Genomic DNA, 22118 nt, shown 5'->3' on the forward strand with positions numbered 1-22118 from the left:
AAGGCATTGTTCTCTCTTTAATACCAGTTCAAAGGTCACACAGGTTTGATGCTCCAGTGGACCCTTTTGCAGCTCTCCCTGTTGACTATGAGCTTTGGCTGTTCTGGTTTTCACAAAATACAGTGAAAGTTGTCATGTCATGGACAATCTGAACTTGGTTTTAGCTCTCAAATGAGACACAGAAACAAATGACATTTGTTCAACCTTGTTAAGTTGCTTTCTGCTATTAAAAACATTTGATCTCTGAGGAGGCAGGTGACTCTTTCTCTTTATATATCACATGGCACTGGGATGTTAGGGCGTTGGGCTCGAAAAGCCAATAGGGACTCCCTGCGTAGGTTTAAATTCTGCTCACAGTGAGGCAGGTCGAAATGCTTAAAGTCTATATTTACCCTATTCTTACAAACTTTGGTGACACACCAATGTAGTGTCTCAGGTGCACAGACAGTAGTAGCATGATACTGACAAGTCCCATAAACTCATGGTAAATGGAAATCACTTGCACAGCACTATTCTACCTTAAAGCTCCCATATTATAGAAAGTAATATTTCCATGTATTTTTTGATTATAAAGCAGGTCTAGGTTCTATATTAATACTGTGAAAGTATCAAAGCCTCAGTCCACAGAGAAATGCACACAGCCTGTATTCAGACACTGAGCCTTAAAACCAGCCGTCAGGACTTCTGGAACTTTGTGATGTCACAACAAAGCAGTCACCATCCTCAGCCATGCCCCAAGCCCCGCCCTCCTGGACCCACCATCCAACTTTGCAGAATTTGGTTTCTCTGAGTGTTTACTACTGTGTTTTTACTTGATCACTCAGAAAACAGTCATCCAATCAGAAGAGAGGCTCAGAGTCTCCTCTCTTCTGATTGGCTCACTGACCTGTTGTTACTAGAGCTCCAGAGAGAAGCCTGAGAGAGGAGATGTAAAACTACATTGAGATGGTTTTTGATTCTTAAAACCACAAATATATCTTCTAATGGCTCAACACTTCAAATAAAACATAGAGTAGAAGTGTAAAATATGAACAACCAGCTTTTTCGTTTTTAATTCTCATTCACACACCTTCACACATTGATGACAGTGGAGCTGCAAAAACAGCACAACAAAATAGTTATTAGTCAAGCAGAATTATTAATGTGAGTCTATGAATTAACAATTTATGTTTACAAATGAAAGAGTTTACTTCTGTTAGCTTTCTGAATGTGAGCATTTGGGCTCAGCTCAACTTACAGCACATTAAACGTGTGTCCTTTAATTTCCTAAACTTTCTGATTGTCTGTTTGCTTGCATGATGTGGTAAATGTTTCTCAGGTTCTTGCTCTGTCTGAATATTTTCAGACTGATGCTGCCATCTCACAGAGGAACACAGGACGACACAACAGAAGCAGGTACCACACTCAGGTTTTTTCTCTGCATACTGAAAATGTGTGTTAAACCAGGTGGATTGAAAGGTACGCACCCTCTACCCTCCCACACTAATTTCCTCTTTCTTTCTCTTTCTGTCTCCCTCCTCCATCTCTCCCTCTGCCCCTCTCCCTCCTCCCTCCCTGCCTCTTTCTCTCCCTCTCCTTCATTTGGCTGAAGCTAAATGTCTTGTGTGAGATAACATCACAGTAGGAAATTCCGCCTGTGTTGCCAGACTGCTCAGTTTTCTCCCCAGGGCTGGCAACAATGTGCGTCCTTCATAAGTGCCTCTGCAGCGCTCAGGATCTCCACTCATCCCCTGTGAGCCCGGTCAAAAGACCCGCCAGCGAAACCCAATGCCGCGCTCCCAGTTCCACAACAGAGCCGCAGCAGCTAGCCAGCGGGATTACTGCAAAGACACTGAAAAGTCCAGCCTACAATCATACATATACTTACATGACCACAATAATGTCCAGAGAGCATTATCAGAAGTCTGTGCTTACAAATCTGGGTCTTAACTTTGTCTGTTGTGCATTCCAGATTCTCTTTGGAAAATATGAATGGCCTTTAAAAAAAAAAAAAAAAAAAAAGACTGAAATGAACAGACTGGAGTTGGTTTCAGACGTATCTTTTACATCTTGAAAATGATCTTTTAATCATGTTCTTTTAAAGAATTACTTCCTGAAGCGGTGGCCCGTCAACCTCACAGCAACGAGAACACTTTGCACGTCATGTCAAAACATGTCATTTTTACACTATGGTTTTTGTAGATTAAACAAACAAGATATGACATGGTTTAAAGAGCTTTTGAGCTGTTGGATTTTATTACTGTTGGGCAGGCTACTTTTTCCTCCTGTTTCCTGTCTCTGTGGTAAGCTAAGCTAACTAGCTGCTGCCTGTAGCTTCATATTTTACTGTACAGACATGAGAGTGGTATCGTTCCTCTTATATAAATTCTCTGCAAGAAAGCAAATAAGAGGATTTTTCAAAATGTCAACAATGTTCCTCTGCATAGAAACACAGCAGACTCCTGGACAGTTCAGCGATTGGGAACACTACACTACGTGCATAAAACATAACCCATACAAACATGACCCTTATGGGGTGTCAAGTAGCTCAGTTGGTTGAGCATCTGCCCCATGTGCACCGGCTAAGGTCCTCGCTGCAGTTGGTCCCGGTTCGAGTCCCACATCGGACAGCCCTTTGCTGCATGTCATTCCCCCTCGCTCTGCCTCCCCATTTCCTGTCTCTCTCTACTGCGCTGTCAATAAAGGCCCAAAAAAATAATAAAAAAAAAAAAAAACATGACCCTTACTAGCAAGTGAAACAGATCTTGAAGGTTTAGTGGATGGATTTGTCAAGCAAACAACCAGATGTATTTCTGATCGTGTTCTTCATCATTCAGTTGGTTCAGAGTGTTAACACTGACAGCGTTTTTGAACAACTCTTCACACTTTGCAACTGAATCTTTAAATCATAATTTCATTTACGTCTCGGTAAAATATTGAATTGATGATCATGGGAGACGAGACTTTCATTTGAAGCACAAGTCATCAATCTGCTCAAGTGGGCATTTTCAATAAATAGAAAGTTATAGTCACGCTGATCTTCACTCAGCAGTCCCCATCTGTCTGGTCAGTTGTACTCAACACCTGCAGACCCTTACCTATGATGGCTGATGGTTTAAACATGCTCTTGCTAATGCACCACAGCAACAGCTCTTTCTTGTCATGTTTCTGTAGTGTCATTCATTCAGCAGGTAAAGAAATAAATAGTCAGAAGAGTCACAGAAAGTTTTAAAAATGTTTTTTTCAACACTTGCCTGCAGAGGTGAAATCCCCAGAGACAATTTGTTTGTTTTGTTAAGACTCCGGAGAATTAAAGCCCACAGCATTTCTGACAAACGCACAGAAGCTGCAGATGCTCAAAGACGTGGAGGTGCTACCCTGTCAGCCGTCAACTGTGTTTTCAGAGACAGAGGCTGGAGCTGCGGCTCGGCGAGTAAAAAAGACTTATAGCTATGCTCTAACGGCTTTGCATCAGAACATACAGTGTAATGGTCAGTTTACCTTCCAGATGGCTTCCACAGCGTCTGTCAACCACGAAGCTCGGAGCCTGCATCATTTTAACAGGCCGAATCAAACAGTATTTATCTATTTCCTGCAACGTAAACACTGATTTAAACCCCTAAGTTTCTATATAGTCCTCACCGTGGAGCGCCACAACACACGGCGTTACCGCGGGAACTAAACAGTTACCTCCAGCCTGCCGAGATTAGTGGGTTGTTGTCTGGGCAGGACGAAACGTTTGCGCGCTGTACGGTATAAAAGGCTTTATGTATTTAGGATTGTGTCTCTAAATTTGGAGCGTCTGCGCCATGAGCGCTCGAGGCCCTTTGACAGAAAGGGAAGGAGTGTCTCGCTGTGTCAACGTCTGCGACCTTTGCAGCCAAGTTCAGGGGCCACACTGTTCGCTTCACACTGCCAAAAAAGCATGTTCCACTGAAATGCAGCAGGAAACGCATCCAGACTCCCTATCCGCTCGTAACAGAGCGAGTGGCGGGGCACTCAGTGTGACTGACAACCAGCAACTTGGAATGAATTAGCAGAATTATCAATCTGAGCAACCATTAGAAAACCGTACATTCAAAACAGTTTTAAAATCCATTATTTTACTTACAAGTGTAAAAATGCAGCAGAAAGGGGGGAAAAGTATAATTTCTCTACCATCTTAATCATATCTTTCAATAACTTTCTGTCAGTCATTTTGAAACAAGCTAAATTGAATAAAAATATTTAAAGCGACTCTAATCAGGTGAAATTACCGCCCTCATTTGCAGACTAAGTTCCATTAGTCAGCCCTATAGCCCGGTGTTTTTTATGGGAGCGTCTGAACATTCGCAGCCATCTCGCCTCGGGGTTGGTTAGCCTTTGACAGCGCTATCTCGCAAATGAGGGACCTCGCGGCTGCAATCCTCGTGGACCGCTGCGCTAAATGCACCTGTTTGTCAGACTTATTTGAGGTGAGATAAGGTTAATTACGCTCCGGCGTGTGCTTTATCATCGCTAAGTGACATACCTGGAGTTTGTACAGGGGCCTGCACTTCCAGCTTCAGCTTGAAGAATGCCATTCAGGAGATGTAGAGCTCTCTGAGAGATAACTGAGTCGTCATAAACACATGCTTCATGTTCACCTGTGATAATCATTCACTGTGAGCCAGGGGCAATGGGTGAAATACAGATTGTGATAGATGTCATAGAACTACAGTCACTGTAGTGTTATGTATGTACTGTATGTCTCCTCCACTATTTATCTGATGGTCGCAGTCATTGTTGAACCCCTCTCTCCCTATCCTCCCCCCATCTACTCCCTCTTCACGCCCACCATTTTTTTTCTCTTTACACCGTCTGATCTCCTCCTCCTCTTTCACTACATCGACCCACGTTCACCCCAATAATTCACTCCTGTCTGTCTGGGGTAGGCGGGGGCGCTCTCAGTTTACTGTGAGCCTGTTGCTGTGTGTGCGTGTGTGCGTGTGTGTGTGTGTGTGTATGGACAGGAGGATTTGGGTTGACAATGGGCGTGGGTGGAGGTTTCTGCCAGGTTTCGTCTGGGTCAAGGTCAACTCGTCACCTTCCTGAGGAATGTGTCAATCCCCCAGGTACAAATGCTTGTACGTACAGTGGCTTCAGAGAGCAGCCAACACATTTTGAAGGAATGTGGAATGAGAAATTCACAATTCACATTCACACAACAAAAAATATATTTTGTTGAGATGTGTAATAAATGTTTCCAGCAATTTTCAAACCTGGAGGAATCTTTGATTTTGATCTGTTGAAGGTAGTGGACTAAACCTTTCCCCTTTGCACATGCATCAGTATTATGTTTGTCTGCCAGAAGCTAAAAAGGACTATTTATCCAGTTTAACGCCACATTTTTACAATACACTTTATAGATCTTAGTTGTTTTCAACTATGTATCAACTAGGGTCAGCAACTCGCCCTTATTTCAGGGACTGATTCCTAGCTGATTGAGCTAACTGGGGAACGTTTCAGGTGATACAATTCCTCCACTGTAGGGAGCAGGTGCTTCTACGTTGGGCCTGTGATACCCCATGATCATTGTCCTAGCTCCAACTGATTGTCCTTTAGAGCGTAAAGCAGCTGTGCCTCATTGTTAGTCCGGATCACTGGACCCGGGACTCACCCGACAGCTCGGGCCGGTCTCACCTTGTGGCGGATTGGCTCATCAATTAAATATAATTGGACTGTTGTGGTACTCCAATACAATAGTCTGGACTCGTTGCTGAAGATTTACCAATTTCAGAGGATCCTGTGTGCAGCTGTTTTGGCCCCAAAGTAATTTCCACTGGAGCTGTCCATCTCTTACGGGGATCCTAACGGCCTGGTTAGGTTGGGTGCTGAGCGAGTCTAGCTGGTGCAGAAAGGTTATTTTTCCCTCAGCGAACAGGTCAGTCGTCTGATTGAGATCATGAATTATTCCCCCACGTGGACTCCCCCCGAGATGGTGTCCCATGCGCCTCAGGGCATTCTCTGCTGCCTGTTCGTTATAGCTTTGATGGCGAGGGCAAAGACATAGGCGCAAACGGAAGTCCTCGGCCTATTGGCATTAGGTAAAGTGTTAATCAGTTGGACTTCATGTGTAAATGATCCTGGTTCTCCGCGCATGGTCGCCATTATATTATCTCACAACACCAAATAAATTTCTCTTACTATGTTCCCGTGGGCCCTCATCTCCGCAACCGGGAAATGGAAAGCACCATCACGGTACATCAGAGGGATCAGAGCATGTTCAGACCTGACCTTGTAGATCGCTGCTTGGAGCAGTGTATCGGGGTCCTGAAATCACCTGGTCAGAACAGCTGTCAGAGCTTGTTCAGCTAACCTCGGTTGTGCTCTGTAATGACTCACCACTATGTCGCAAAGGCCGAGGAGACGCATCCCAAGATTGTTGGATTGATCGTGGACCACCCGTCGCAGCTCACGCTTTCTCCCCTGCTGTCTGTGGCAGGTTTGCTCGCTGTGAACCCGGCGGCTGCCTCATTGCGGCATTTCTCACAAGCCTGGCTCTATCCGACAGTGACATTTTCCAGACTGTTGACTTGTTTTAAAATACAGTTATACTTGTAAAACAGCTGAATGTGAATGTCAGGATACATATATAAATGAGGGGGAGGGTGTGGCATATATGGTATTTATGGTATATATTTATATTATTTTATAAATAATAGGCACTTTATTTTGTATTTTCACAGATACCCAATTCAGTTTAATCCTTTTTTTTATTTTTAATTTCAGCAACACGCACGAGAGCAGCTGTGTGTATGTAAGTTATGGGTTAACGCTGCGTTCTTCACTTGGCATTTATACCTTCATAGTAAAGCAGCTGAAGACCAGCGAAGTCGTTGTTGTTACTTTTATTCTTCCAGGTTGGTAATTGTCACCTAAAGCACATTCATATTTTATTAGTAGTGTACCCTTTATAGTTTATTTGTTTTTGTTGAATCGTGCGTTGTTCCTGTAAATTGTTTGTGGACGTAGCGGCATATTTTGATGCAACCTTCAGGATGTTGATGTAGTTCCTTGATGTTTTAAACTGTTATTTTAGTAATCTGTGTAATCTAGATCGTGACAACAGTTTAGGTACTATTGTTTGGACAACTGTGATAAAACCAGCTGAGATGCTAATGACAGTTGTCACCCGTTGCCATAGCAACGATAAACTCGAGTAGGATCTAACTGCACTGTAAATATGGACAAGGGACACTATGTAAATGAGTTTAGTAGTTAGAAAATATATAGGAAATATTTATTTTAACCTGTAATACTGAAATTGGAGTCTTTCGATTAATTTATTTTCTATAAGAATTGTACAGAGAATGAGTTTTGATATATTTTTTTATATATATATTTGTTCTGAGTGAGATGAGTTGGCAGTTATACCTTGATAGTAAAGCCACTGAAGACCGGTGAAGTCATTGTTGTTTCTTTCATTCTTTCAGAATAAAGGTACCCTCTTTCTTTAAATATATTCATCCTGAGTCCAGTGTGGTTCGTGTGTGTAACATTAACATACTTTGTACAAAAACACCTTCATATAATGTATGAGACCACATACAAATAATCATTCAAATTAACCATTTAAAAAAAAGTCATTTTTCATGCATTTGCATTCACTGGTATACCTGCACACACACACACACACACACACACACACACACACACACACACACACACAGTAAATGTAGAGGAAGCTGTTACTTAAGGGGCTAAAATGAGTAAATTTTAGCAGGGAACACGTGTGTGTGTGTGTGTGTGTGTGTGTGTGTGTGTGTGTGTGTATGAGAGCGAGAGACAGAATGTGTGTGCATGGCTGACTGTTTACCCTCTGTGCAGATGTGTGTACGTGTGTGTGGGATGTCTCTCTGAGTGTGGAAGTGTGCTTTGTGTGTGTGTGTGTGTGTGTGTGTGTGTGTGTGTGTGTGTGTGTGTGTGTGGCTGAGTGTTTATTAACTTGTCTGTACAAATGTGTATATTAGTCAGATTTTTACCAAATGAGTAAAACGAGGCCACTTAAACCCTCCAGGAAATAAGCCGAGCCCTCAGACTCACACGCTGCGTACATGTTATTTTAAGCCCAAGTTACACATCATCTGATATCCGTCCTAAATGGCTTTTCCAGCTTCACTGCTCCAAGTATTCTGAGGTAGAAGGACAGCTGTAAAAAAAAAAAAAAAAAGGGGCCAACAGGTTTACCAGCGGTATAAAGAAAAGAAGAAAAAAAAAAAAAACAAGGCCAGCTCCACTAAGATGAGGGAAACCTGCCAAATCCCCAATTCCCTGAGAAGGAGAGGGCAAGACCCAGGCACTACAGAGATTCTAGGCTACTTATCTCTTTTTAAAACATTTACACTCATGGCTTCAGTACTTCAGGGAAGTCGATCCTCCCAAATGTTCAAGACTCCATTTGATGAAGTGGATGACATGTTTGCAAGGCAGCCAGTGTAAATTTAAGAAATACTTGTTAAGTTAAAGTTGCTTTAAGACGCTGTTCTAAATCACAGTTGTATAAATACTTTTATTTTCAGTTACACAGCAGCATGTGTGTCGGTGACGTTATTTATCACTTACGTGATTTCAGTTCTTCTGGCTCATTATTTCATCGGCTGCCTTCATACCAGCTGTGGCGAATACAACCATGTTACCAGCCAGCAAACCAAATCATTTGCAGACTTTAGCTTTTAAAATTACACATTAAAAGGATCACTGCTTGTACAAGACTATAACTCTCTGACTGCTGTACACAGTCGGATGTACTGCTCTATGAAAAGGACTCATTATTTTTAGTCTTAAAATTGAATGTTTAAAGTTTTTTGTCTTGTGTTACTTATTTTAGGGACTCTGGCACATACATCAGCTCAACTGGAGTGCTAGCTTATTCCAGAAAAACGCTATTAAAAGCTCTGGAAATGGCAAGTAAGTAGAACTTGAGTTAACATTAATTTGCCAGCCTAGGTATAAATAGTTACTTTCTGCTATAGATTGAATAGAGCGCAGCAGGGATGATGCTTTTTGAATAACTGCAGGAAGGGACAAACTCTATGACAAGTAAAAAGCTAATGTTAGGCTAACTAACTACACCACAGCTGCATCACTTCATCGTCACCACCTCTAAACTTAAACTTTTTACAAAAGCTTTTGCTTTTACAAAGTTAGTAACCGCTTGCAAAAGCTTAAGTATAAACATATCAAGGCTGTAAAGGTGGAGTGGTGACTGGTGACCGGCCTTTTTAAGAGACATAAAAGCTCAAAAAAACTCATAGACTTCGGGACGGGGGAACAGGAAGTGCTAAAATGCTAACTAATTTCCGGGTTTTCCTGCAGCAGTCAATATGATGCACTCACAGCTGAAATCTGTAACTTTGCACACATTGTGCACATTTCGAAATTATGTTGAAATACTACAAAGATGGTAGAGTTGATTACACATAACACCATCTGTGTTATGTGTAATCAACTCTGTGATAAAAGATGTAATAGTAATTCAAAAAGCACTTTAAATTGCCCTAAACAACTTCTACTTTGTCTAATTAGATGTTGCTCAAAAAGCACAGAGTTAATGTGTTTAAAATGACCTGTTACACACATGGCACAGCAGTCAGATGGAGAAAGGGGCGGTGTGTCACCTCCATTTGCCGCAGCTCACTCCTGAAGGCCAAACACTAATGGAACACTAATCGCTTTCAACATGGCTACATTTCCCACCTCGTCACTGTTTCTGCCATCAGAGCAGCCCCGTTGACAAGCTCCCTCTGAGGTGAAAGCCGCTCGTAAAACACAGCCACTGACTCGGAGCTAACCGAGCTCTGAGCCTGTCGTCACTGCTGTTAATGAATCCTCAGGTCTGTGCGAGGCCCGGTGCCGGCCCGAAGGAACATGTTTACCGAGGAGCGAACGTCATCACTGCAGAAGAAAGAGCACAATTATGAGCACGCCATTGCTGTTTCCAGTGGCAGCAATTTAAGAACAGGCCTCCTGTCGCTCCAGGGTCTTAATGACGCTTGGAGAACAAGTGGCAATTTAGAAGGGCTCGCCTTAATACCCTCAGTGTGGGGTTGGCACCCTCCAAATTTAAACTACAGTATGGAGGGATTATGGAGGGTGTGGGAGACAAACAGAGACACATGGTCAGATTTTGGCAGCTGGTTTCATCTCCTGAGAAAAGAAAATGCTTCAATATTATAACTTATTCACTTATGCCACTACCTTCCCTTTTCACTTCATCTATCAGTTATGTTTTAAAATTCAAATTCTGGTTACTTAAAACGTATGCTTTATTTTCATAGTTTGTTGTAGAAATATTCCCATATCTTACGAATTTAAGTCAGATGGGGCATGAAATGCAAGCATTCAGAAGATCTGACAAGCCAACAGTTTAGTCCTTTTATATATTCCCCTTCATTTTCTCTTCCAGATAAGTTTGATTAATCAGGAATTTGTTTATCTGGTGGAGTTCCTGGCCCTATTGGATTTAAATTTAGAAATGAAACTTTCTGAACTGAACTGAACTGAACTGAAAATGGACGATTTTCTACAAAGGTGGACTTGTGTTACACAATACCTACGTGTAGGCTTTCTAACGGACATTGTTAAGCTGCAAATGCCTCTTGTGAAATGTGTGTCCCTCCATTTTATTATTTTAATTCTTATTTTTTTATTTCCATTTTATTCCATTTATGTTATTTTTTCAGTTTATGTGGTCCCATGTCAGACACTGTATTGTTCTGTAATATACCTAAAAAAATTAAACAAAAAGCCCCCCCCCAAAAAAAATAACCATCTCTTAAAAAGGTTTCTGATTTTCATACAAACCATCTGCTCGTTTAGTGACATTGGAAACAGGTGTGTGTGATCGGCTCCAGGCAGTGAGTGAAAGGGAACAAATAAATTCTGGAGGGAAGGGTAAACTGTTCTGCACTATCTTAACGTTTGAGCACTTGGGCATGCTTGTGTTTGCCCATAGTTAAAATCTATGTAAACAATAGCTAACTTTTTTTTAAATGACTGTTAGTTATTGTATATTCTTTGGAAGCCTACACCTTTATAACCCCCCCCCCATGCATACCTGAGAAGATGGTAGGTTCCTCTCCAGGTGAGGGTGAGGTAGTAAAATGCCAGTCTTTATGGAGTAAGTGGCAGTTTGCTGCTGGTTTGATCTGGCAAAGTCTTTGCTGCTGAGATTCTGCCTCCACCTCAACACAACAGGAGATTTGTTTTGTGGCATTCATGTCTAAGAAATATCTTTTTGATATATTAATTGTTTCTCTTGTAATTGGAATTGAATTTTCCGAAAGAACAAATATAGTGAAATCCTCTAAACTCAGCTACCAAGACAGAACCACAGTAATAGCAGATTAGGCTGAATCCTCCTGGAGCCACGAGGCTAACAGCATTTTCAGTTAGTGATCTACGAAAAAGAGCTGAACACAGAGATTAACCTCACGGCTGTGAAACTTGCTTCAACCTTTGATCTGCCGACTTTAGAGAAGTCAGAAAACAATAACTAATAATACCTCCTTCTTGGTCTTAACTCCCAACTTCCTTTCTTTTCTTTTTTTACCCACTATGGTCGTACATTACACTGAGCCAGAGAGGTTAGCTCTTCCTTCAGCAAAGGTTTGTGTTACGGCTGTAACATTTTATTTTATATTTTAGACCTCTTAGCTCTTATCCAGAAGCTTTGTGAGTGTGTGTGTGTGTGTGTGTGTGTGTGTGGGAGGTTAACAGACCTGGCTGTCATGATCCTGCCCAGCAGTAGACTGATTGGATGGGAGGGTTTTGTGTCACTGTTTGCTCTGGTTAATGAGCGGAAGGAAGGTGAGCCAGTACAATACACACACTGTCAGGGAGTGTGTGTGTGTGTGTGTGTGTGTGTGTGTGTGTTTTAAGGGTGACTGCCTTAAGCCTCATACCCCACGTCAGGCTAATTAGTAGTCGTTTTTTTTAAGTAAACACACAGCTAACAGCGGAGGAATCTAACCTGTGGAAGGAAGGAAGGGAGGAATCCTCCATCCATCACTGACCAAGAGCGGCAAAATAAACACAAATCCAGGAACTCAGATTTTTCCTGGTCATGGCCAGAAAATTAAAGACTTCCACTTCATAATGAGACACTCGAACATTTAAAAAACACATTAAACAAACTGCTGACGAAGTAAACTTATTTCCTGCTCATGATCAACAACATTAAGGTTCATGGAAATATGAGCAGTACTCCTTAACCTTGTTATCATCAGACCAAATTATATTTCCATAAGCATATTTCTTTCCTAACATGGAGGCATACATTTTTCTGAAACTCTTCATATAGTGATTTATATAGATTATTTATCTGGCCACTGAGAACTCTGTGACAGCAGCGTTCCCTGCGAGATCAAGGGTGGCGTCTGAAAGACTGTGTCCAAACTTAAGGAAAGTAAACATCCTCAGAAGTCGGCGGCGGGGGGTGAAGGTGGGGGGGGGTCCACATCTTATCTTGAAGTCATACATCAGATCTAATTACATTCAGATCTCTTTTCCGATACAAACATAAAGTTTTAAATCAGTTGAATTTCAGCGGGGGGGGGGGCGACTCTTCATCTGAATATTTATTTGATTTCCAGCTTCAGAAAGATATTTAGGAAGAGTTGAAGGTTTGAATGGAACTGGATCAGGTTGGTTGTTGGTCATTTCAGAATAAGACACTTGGAAAGTCAAGACTTGTTTTCGTTGAAGGTGACTGTATCTAAAGCACTGTCATTTAATCTGTGCATGAATACATCTGGAATATTTGAACTATGATTTAGATGGTAGGAATCTCTTGAGGGTTTCAGTTCTTCTTCCACTGGGCAACAAGCTGACTGAAGCTGGATCTCCTACTGTCTGTTTCCTTCCAGTAACTTCTAGGATTTCCACCACTAAACGGTACCTGAGAGCAACCTGCAACATCACACCATTTAATGCCAGGCATATGGACACTGGATCTGTAAGAGGAAGTAGTGAAGGGTATCGGGTCCAAAGAGGAAATGCAATGCAAGAGAGTCGCTGGGAAATAGACCGTGTGGAAATAGTGGCGTGCTCTGAAGAGTTGATGCTGCAATGACTCGCATCAAGGGACCACCAATGCGGGCTCACATGGAAAATCAAAGCAGGGATTCTGATGTGTACTATGCAGTACTCGTGTGTGTGGTGCTCTTTAAATCTCTCAAGTTGACTACCCAGTGTCCACGGAGTGTCCCCAGTGCCCAGTTTTTAAAATGAAGGAAAACCATTTCTTATAATTCCTATATTCTATTCCTATAACCTCTAATTATTAGATCGTTGATTCAAATCTATACTTTATTTCATCTGGTGTTTTTTTTTGTTTGTTTATTTTTTGTTTTTTTCACTTGTGTATAAGAGATATATTTCAGGGTGTGTGTGTCCCACAGTGTGACAAGTCAGTCCCAAGTCAGTGTTAATCAATGCAAAATTTAGCTAATTATAAAACGGACAGCAGAGTTTGAGAGTGTCACAGGGCCAAACTTCCCATGAGGAGGTTACAAAGACAAACATTTCAGAGTTTCACAGCATGCCTCAGTAACTCTGTGAGAACCCCCCCCCCCTTGCCTTTCTCTTTAGCGTCATGAACTTTGAGAGCCCTGGGAGAATCAGGGGGAAAGATTGGGGGGGTAGGGTAGGCAAGAGAGAAGCAAGAGGGGAGGTTAGATAGAGGAGTGGTTGGGACTGGAGAATGCAGAAATCGACTTCTAAACAGATGCAGTAATTCCATTTCCACCCTTTTAAATTTGGTATGCAGGGGGCCAGCGTGTAACCCTAAACCCGCTATCGCCGTTGCACACAGAAGGCGGGGAGACGAAGTCGACAGTTGGTGGCTGGGGCCGCCGAGTCTATCAGCCTTGTTAATCAATACGGGTTCCACTCTGATAGGCAGCGATTGGTGCAACCGATGCTCCGTCTGCTATTCTCTTCGCCCCGTCAGGAGGAAGACGACGAAGCACCTGTTTCCTCCGGCTTTCACCTGCGGTTCGCCGCTCAGCTGGAGACGACTGGCCCAGCGTGAGGCATCTGGATCAGGCCCAGAAAGTTCCTGTGCATACATGGGAATGTCTAAGAGGTCTCATTGCACCATGAGAAAAATGTTCCACCTGTTCTGACTGGTATGAGAGTAAAACTGAATCCTGGAAATTGCTGAAGTTCTGAGCTATCAGGAGTCCTGCGAGAAGCACGACTTTTATGTGGATCTCAACTTAACTGAGGAAATGCCGTAAAAGCTGCTTTAAAGACCCAAATTACATTCTGGTAACATCGAAAACATTCCACTTGTAGCTTTATATTCACAAGAGTAACTCTCTATGAATTATATAAATGTTCATGTTGAGCAGTAAACATCGGACAGCACATTTCTTCCAAACTGACTATATAAATTTTGGCAATACTGTGAGCCCTTTCCTTTGGTTCATGTAGACTAGCGTAACGTAGTTATACTCTCCATATCTGCGAGTATGCTGGGGTCCATGTGATGTAAATTTCGTCAGAGGAGAATTTCCATGAGGCTCTGATAACCAGTTTATGTCCACACTGTCAGTCCATGTAGCTACACTATACTATAAGGGTAACCAACTACGCATGTTCCCCACTGGGTGCTGTAGCGCGCATATACGGAACACGTGGACAATGATCTACTGCGCATGTATTGAACACATCCTCTAAGTGGAGTATAAATGAAAGCAACTACATGTCCGAAGCTGTGCGTGTACGCATCCGCAAGTGAGTATAGGCCTTACATACCAACCCTCCTTGGACCTCACGCCAAAACAGCAGCTTTGTTTGGTTCAATGTAAACAAAGGCACCCTTACGAAGGGTCTCCTTACCTGCAATATAGCAGGATCTCTGTTTAATTAATTAAGCAAAGTTTGTCAGGGTATTGGGGGATTTGAACCCATGCTGCCCCATGCTGCCCCAGGTTGTTACCAACAGTGTCATCACCGCCAAACTGTTCCAAAGCACAGAAAAGCTCTCTTTTCAGTTCATGTACTTAAAGCCAGTTGGTGAGGTGACTGAAATGAGCTGAAGTGTACCAAAAGGTGTTTAGCGGTGGGTTGAAGTGAACAACAGGAAGAACAGCTTTACTTTTTGTTGTTTTATGCCTCCGGAGGCGTATTGTTTTCGGGTTGTCCATCCGTTCATTTGTACATCTGTCCGTCTCATTCTATCTATCTCAATAACACCTTGATGAAACTTCTTCAAATTTGGCACAACCATTCACAAGGACTCAAGGATTAACTGATTAAATTTTGGGTCACCACACAAAACATGGTTTTGGCCTTGTGGACGTAATATCTCCGTAACGCCTTGAAGGAATTTCTCCAAATTTGGTAAAAACGTTCACCTGGACACAGGAAAAACTGATTAGATTTGATTACATAAGGTCAAAGGTCACGGTGACCTCACAAAACATGATTTTGACCTTGTGAGCACAATATCTCAGAACTCTCAAGGGAATCCCTTCAAATTTGGCACAAACATTCACTTGGACTCAAAAAATGAACTAATTAGATTTTGTAAGTCACAGGTCAAGGTCACGGTGACCTCAGAAAACACTTTTTAGCCATAACTCAAGACTTCACACAGCAATTATGACAAAATTTCACCCAAATGGTTAATATTTAATATGACTCTGGATAAACAGCGATGTAATATGAAACTAATCTGAGTGGCGGAGGCAGACAACCATGAGGTGGTAATTCTAGTTTACCTAGTATTGTAGTAGCCTTTAATGTTGTTACTCTACTGCTGAGACTTGTGTTTGTTGTTTATGTTCCTTGTCTGTTGTTCTTCTTGGAACATGTTGTAGAGAACACTGAGCCCTCTGGGGCAAATTTGTGATTTTGGGGCTTTTATAGATAAAACTAGACTGACTTGACTTGACAGGGGAAATATATAACACATGTTTGTGTTTAAGCCAAGGAAAGTTACAACTTAGCTAACGGCTGTGATGACACATGCAATGTTTTTTTGGCAGTGGCTCGGAGTATCCGTGTGGTTGTAAATATCAACAGTGAGGAGACAACAAGTTTCCATGACATGTTCTCCATGTTTTGACAGAGGACTGCTTCATATCACATGGGTGTTTGCCAAACAGCAGAATACAGTGTGTTGTATAAGTATCGTAAACTCAATTTAGAAACAATTGTGATTGCCCCCTCACCCAGCACCCTCAAAATTACCTTCACACAATACACCCCACCCAGCTGGTATTCTAAACAGAGCTAAAACAAGCATCCTTTAGCAAATACTGGAGTTTGGAGCTAATTAGTTGTGATAGAACCTGTGGATTGGAAACACGCTGCCCGTCTGCCAAACTGTCTCAGCTCCATTTGAAGCTGATGAATCCAATAAGAAGTGTGAATGACTTTAATTAGTGCTATCACAATGCTGTATCTGCCCATATTAGCTTATTCTTTGGGCTGAGCTCAGAAACACACACACACACACACTGTCTTGTTTGTTGGGCCTGGTGGTGCGTCGCAGTAATCGCCGGCTCAGCATGCTCTGAGTGAAACATTGGCACCAGCGTTAAGACAAACAGCCCCCTCCCTTTAGACCAAGACAACCCCCCGCTGTGGGCTAACAAGACCACATTAACCTCCCTTGCCACACACACACACACACACACACACACACACACACATTCTCCTTCTATTTTTCCTGCATGCAAACAGACAAGCAGACATATTCACGCACTGTCATACATCAGCATGTAGACACACATTTCACACATTTCTCATTCCTTCACACATACGTCCAGCTGAGGCCGCATGTGCACGTTCACACAGCGTCACATCCGCAGACACTGGAAGTCAGTCCCTGCAGCGGAGGGTGAATGACGGACAGTATCAAACCACTGCTCCCCTCTGGCTTTCAGAACCGTTCGCTGATGAATGAATAACACTGGCTTTTTATAAACTGCACAGCAATATGAACCAACTGCCAAAAGACTTATCTTAAATAACTGGAAATCTGTCGATCCACCTGCTTTTAAACAGCGGCTGACCAAAATGATTTCCTGAAAATGAATTACAACAGAAATGGAAAATTCTATCATTTCCAAGTGGTTTGGATAATGTGGAAACTACAACAAAGATGGTGAAAATGATTTACTTTCCACCATCTTTCTTTTTGGGAAGGAGTGTGAATGTTACAGGCAAATACTCAAAAAATTTGAGACTATTTTTGTTGCTTTTGTTTGAAGTTGCAAATACGGAAACAGGAACGTTTTTAAAAGAGAAACGTCTATTTAACTTATTTTATTAGTTCATTTGACAGGGACTTGCCAGAATTAGCATGAAAGGCTAATTTACAAGGCTAAATTATTATATTATACGTTTGTTTATTTATTTATTTACCTTTTTTATTTAGTCAGGTGTATCCCATTGAGATAGAACTTTACATTTTATTTCTATTATGAGTTTAATAAGTAAATATTCAATACAGTCACAAGCTCTAGTATTTCAATTACAAATTTAAAAAGTCCAGCAATACTCCTGTCCAGATGACATGTGGTGAGTCTGCAGAGATTTGGTGTTTGGTTCGAGGGCACTGTTTCAGGATTTGAACGTGTGACCCGTAACAAAGCAGTTCTTGTCATGTAAATGAATTAAACACAGATGAGTTGCAGTACTGCACTAATTTCAACTAATAAATATTCCAATGTCACATTATTATAAAGTTAATGTTCCTCTTAGTGTCAATTTCTTGTTGTATTTTTAGCAAATGAAAAAGTATCAAACCAGAGTGATAGGAAATGTAGCATGACCTCCAGTCATTAGTCAAACAACCACCAACAGGAACACAAGTCAGACCTAGTCAGAAAAGTAGTTTTTTATATTCCCCCTTAATGATTTGATTTATAACAGTGATGTATGTTAGTTTACTCCCCACTGCCTGTGTCCCTAATTACATTCCTTCCTAATGTCTCTATTGTCCTACAGCCCATGTCTCCCTGTTTGTAAAGGGTTGTGTGTGTGTGTGTGTGTGTGTGTGTGTGTGTGTGTGTGTGTGTGTGTGTGTGTGTGTGTTGGGGGTCGGGGTAAACAGAGACAAAGTGATTATAACCCTTCCTCCAGGGTGAACATTTTAAACAAACACCTATAGAAGGAACCGTGGATTGACTTATTCTCCCTCCCCGCCCATGCTGGGGGAGTGTCCTCCGTCCTCCCGTATAAAACCCAACACACCGAGCAGCTACACAACATGCAGAGAGAAACACGGTGCTAGACTGACAGGCAGAGAGGGAGAGAGAGAGTGAGGAGACTGACAGTATCCCAGACTGTGAGAAAGTAAAGCGCTTGTTTTTTGGATTTTACAGACTGTCACAAACGATCTGCGCTCTAGCATGAGTTCAGCAGCATCCCTGGATTAATCCCACTTGCAGCCTACTTGCAAAGCGCAAGTTCGCTCGCACTTTCTCGAGGACGACTCGCGCACAGGAAAACGACGATGGAGAGGAGCATCCCGGGATGGTGCGTGCTGTTAACCCTCGTCTTGCACGGAACGCGCTGCATGGCGGCCAAGGAGCTCCAGTGCCAGGAGATCTCCGTGCCTCTGTGCAAAGGCATCGGCTACAACTACACCTACATGCCCAACCAGTTCAACCACGACACGCAGGACGAAGCCGGCCTGGAGGTGCACCAGTTCTGGCCGCTGGTGGAGATAAAGTGCTCGCCGGACTTGCGCTTCTTCCTCTGCAGCATGTACACACCGATCTGCCTGGAGGACTACAAGAAGCCACTGCCGCCGTGCAGGAGCGTGTGTGAGCGGGCCAAAGCTGGATGCGCTCCGCTCATGAGGCAGTACGGCTTCCCGTGGCCAGACCGGATGAGGTGCGACCTGCTGCCCGAGCAAGGCAACCAGGACACGCTGTGCATGGACTATAACCGGAGCCAGACCACCACTGCTTCTCCCGTGGTGGCGAAGCCGACCAACCGGCCCCTGAAGCCGTTCAACAACAGGAAGAAGAGCGGCTACGGCCGCGGCATCCCCGGGAAACACAAACCAGCTGTTTCCCCGTGTGAGCCGGGATGTTTCTGCCGTGCGCCCATGGTGCCGGTGACCAGCGACAGCCACCCGCTGCACAACCGCGTCAAGACGGGACAGATCCTGAACTGCGCCATGCCGTGCCACAACCCCTACTTTACCCAGGAAGAGAGAACTTTTACCGCCTTCTGGATCGGCCTGTGGTCCATCCTGTGCTTCATCTCCACTTTCGCAACTGTGGCGACTTTCCTGATCGACATGGAGAGGTTTAAGTACCCGGAGCGCCCCATCATATTCCTCTCCGCCTGCTACATGTTCGTGTCAGTTGGATACATAGTCAGACTGATCGCCGGACATGAGGAAGTGGCCTGCAACAGAGAAAACGGCGCTGAGCACATCCACTATGAGACCACAGGTCCTGCGCTCTGCACCATTGTTTTCCTGCTCATCTACTTCTTCGGCATGGCCAGCTCGATCTGGTGGGTGATACTGTCCCTCACGTGGTTTCTGGCCGCAGGTATGAAGTGGGGGAACGAGGCTATAGCCAGTTACGCACAGTACTTTCATTTGGCCGCCTGGCTCATCCCCAGCATGAAGTCAATAGCAGTTTTGGCTCTGAGCTCTGTGGACGGGGACTCTGTGGCTGGGATTTGCTACGTGGGCAACCAGAATCTGGATAACCTGCGGGGTTTCGTGTTGGCACCGCTGGTTATCTACCTGTTCATCGGCACCATGTTTCTGCTGGCCGGGTTCGTTTCTCTGTTCAGGATCAGGAGCGTAATCAAGCAAGGGGGGACCAAGACTGACAAGCTGGAGAGGCTGATGATCCGGATAGGAGTTTTCACAGTTTTATACACAGTCCCAGCTACTGTCATAGTGGCGTGTTACTTTTACGAGCAGCACAACCGACAGACGTGGGAAATTACGCACAACTGTACGTGCCAGACGGACCCGAACAGGCAGAGGCCGGACTATGCCGTGTTCATGCTGAAATACTTTATGTGCCTCCTGGTGGGCATCACGTCAGGAGCCTGGATCTGGTCCGGGAAAACACTGGACTCCTGGAGAACTTTTTGCACGCGGTGTTGCTGGGGGAGCAAAGCCTCCGCGGGCTCCATGTACAGTGACGTGAGCACGGGACTGACCTGGAGGTCCGGGACGGCCAGCTCCGTCTCCTGCCCCAAACAGATGCCACTGTCCCGGGTTTGATCCTTTGGATCAGATGTCATTTGGCACTAAAGACTAAAAGCAGCGCGTATCTGCTCTGTTTGGGGACACAGCGACGTGAAGACTGATTCAAATGATTTTATGTGGTAAATTATTCAAAAGTGAGTCACCGGACTGCCAGGTTAGATGAAAATTTGGTCACGAGCACTCCCCTAATGTGAACTGTTGGATTTGTGGCCATTCTGCTTGTAAAAGTTACAAGAATCAGTTTAGAGAGTTCTCCTTCCTCGCCTTATCCAAATGACGTGCTTAGGCTGGAATATAGAGGGGTGGGGGTTGGCGGGGGGTTGGGTTAGGGGAGGGTGGTGACTAATTGTGTTGGGATTGTCCATCAGCGTGTTTTAATTAGCACATTAATGAACGCCTAATGGCTTCTTTTTAAATAATGAGACCCCTCAGCAGCAGAACAATGTACCTGGCACTAAGAATGCAGAGTCTTATCTGGGCTTAATTGAATGCATACAGCTGACAAGATCCCTTTTGTCGATATAGGTTACGTGGTATAGCTGGAGCGCTTCTCCTCCTTACTGTAAAGAACCGCTGTGTCTTAAACACCAGATTCACAATGAGACCGCTCTGCTTGAAACGAGGACGTTTTGTCTCCCAAGATGGATTTACACGTTCATTAATCAATGCCTTAATACTGTCTCATACGGGTTGCATTAGCGCGTAAAGTGTATTTATATAATTATTGGTGTACATATATTGTACATTTGTATATGGAAATTTACGAGATTGTAAATATGTATAATTCCACTTTGATAGAAGATTTTATTTTGAGAATAAAACAACTTTTATGAATTTGTTTTACACGTGCGTCCTGGTCATTCTCGCCAAAACTCTGTCCTGGTGTTTGACACTGCTAACTGTCTCTGAAGTGCTTGTCATGCTTTAAAACACAAACTGCACAGTGTAGACTCTTCAGACTCCAGCCTAAAGTTGAGTTATGTAAGTGATAGATTCATTTATATTTTAATTAAAAGTTGTAACTTGTGTTTTTTTTTTTTTTTTCTCTGAGCGGAGCGGTCGAGACTGGGAGGAATGGGGGGGGGCATAAAGGATAAGTAAACTCTGGTAAACCTCTCAGGTGTTGCAGATTCACATGCTGTGAGACGCGGGGAACAACAGCGGCATGGCAGTAGGGGCACTACAGGTGGTCTCCTCAGTGTAATGCCCCCTGGGCCCCAGTCTTAACGCTTCTGTCCTCTCTTAAACCCAGATCCCAGCTAAAATTGACCTTCTTCCCACTTTGCACGTTCAGCAGTCAATTAGATTCACCTCTTCTTCCACTTGCACTGATCCACCTGTTCCTAAAAGAAGGGGATAAAAAGAACAATTGAAGGGGTTTATTCATCTTTTTTAGTGTCAACATCTTGATACAAGAATTGAAACAAATCAGGAAAAGTCATCAGAGTCTACGATTTAAGAAACACAACCAGGAAGACTAATCTGAGCAGTTGTCGATTTTCTGCAACAATTTTTAAATATTTTATGTCAAACATTTGTTTTGTCATGTTTGGCATTGAATGCTTTTAATTGCATATCGAGTGGACCTCTCAGGTTACTCTTATTAAAGCGGTGGTTTCTGTACAATGTAAAATACCTGAGGCTCATCATAAAGACGTCAGCGAGGTTTGGACAAGACTTGTTACCGCCGTGCAGCGTGTGATCTGTTTATCGTGAGACAGTGTAACTGTCAGTATCAGCTCTAGATTATAGTCCAGGAAATGTTTGTGCGTAATGGCTGTGGGGGGCGCGCGAGAGGGGACTATTTTTTCCCCCCTCTGGAGTGAGAAAATAGGTTTCAAATGTTTTTTTCGACCAGGCACGGTGTTTCTAAGTCATCCATAAACTCAAATGACATGACCTATACGCTTAACAA

At 43.3% G+C, this 22118-nt stretch overlaps 1 protein-coding gene across 1 annotated transcript; it reads left to right on the forward strand.

Moving 5' to 3' along the window:
* The first annotated feature begins 18242 nt into the window (after window positions 1-18242).
* On the forward strand, window positions 18243-20495 carry LOC111233891 (frizzled-8-like). The gene has a single exon (XM_022761804.1). The coding sequence runs from the start codon at window positions 18473-18475 to the stop codon at window positions 20216-20218; it is 1746 nt and encodes a 581-aa protein (XP_022617525.1). The 5' UTR covers window positions 18243-18472; the 3' UTR covers window positions 20219-20495.
* The last annotated feature ends 1623 nt before the right edge of the window (window positions 20496-22118 follow it).

The sequence above is a fragment of the Seriola dumerili genome, unplaced genomic scaffold, assembly GCF_002260705.1.
Source record: "Seriola dumerili isolate Sdu_G_001 unplaced genomic scaffold, Sdu_1.0 BDQW01000432.1, whole genome shotgun sequence".
NCBI classification, from domain to species: domain Eukaryota; kingdom Metazoa; phylum Chordata; class Actinopteri; order Carangiformes; family Carangidae; genus Seriola; species Seriola dumerili.

Coding starts and splice junctions, on each gene's coding strand:
- LOC111233891 (XM_022761804.1), top strand. CDS start 18,473: ATGGAGAGGAGCATCCCGGGATGGTGCGTGCTGTTAACCCTCGTCTTG.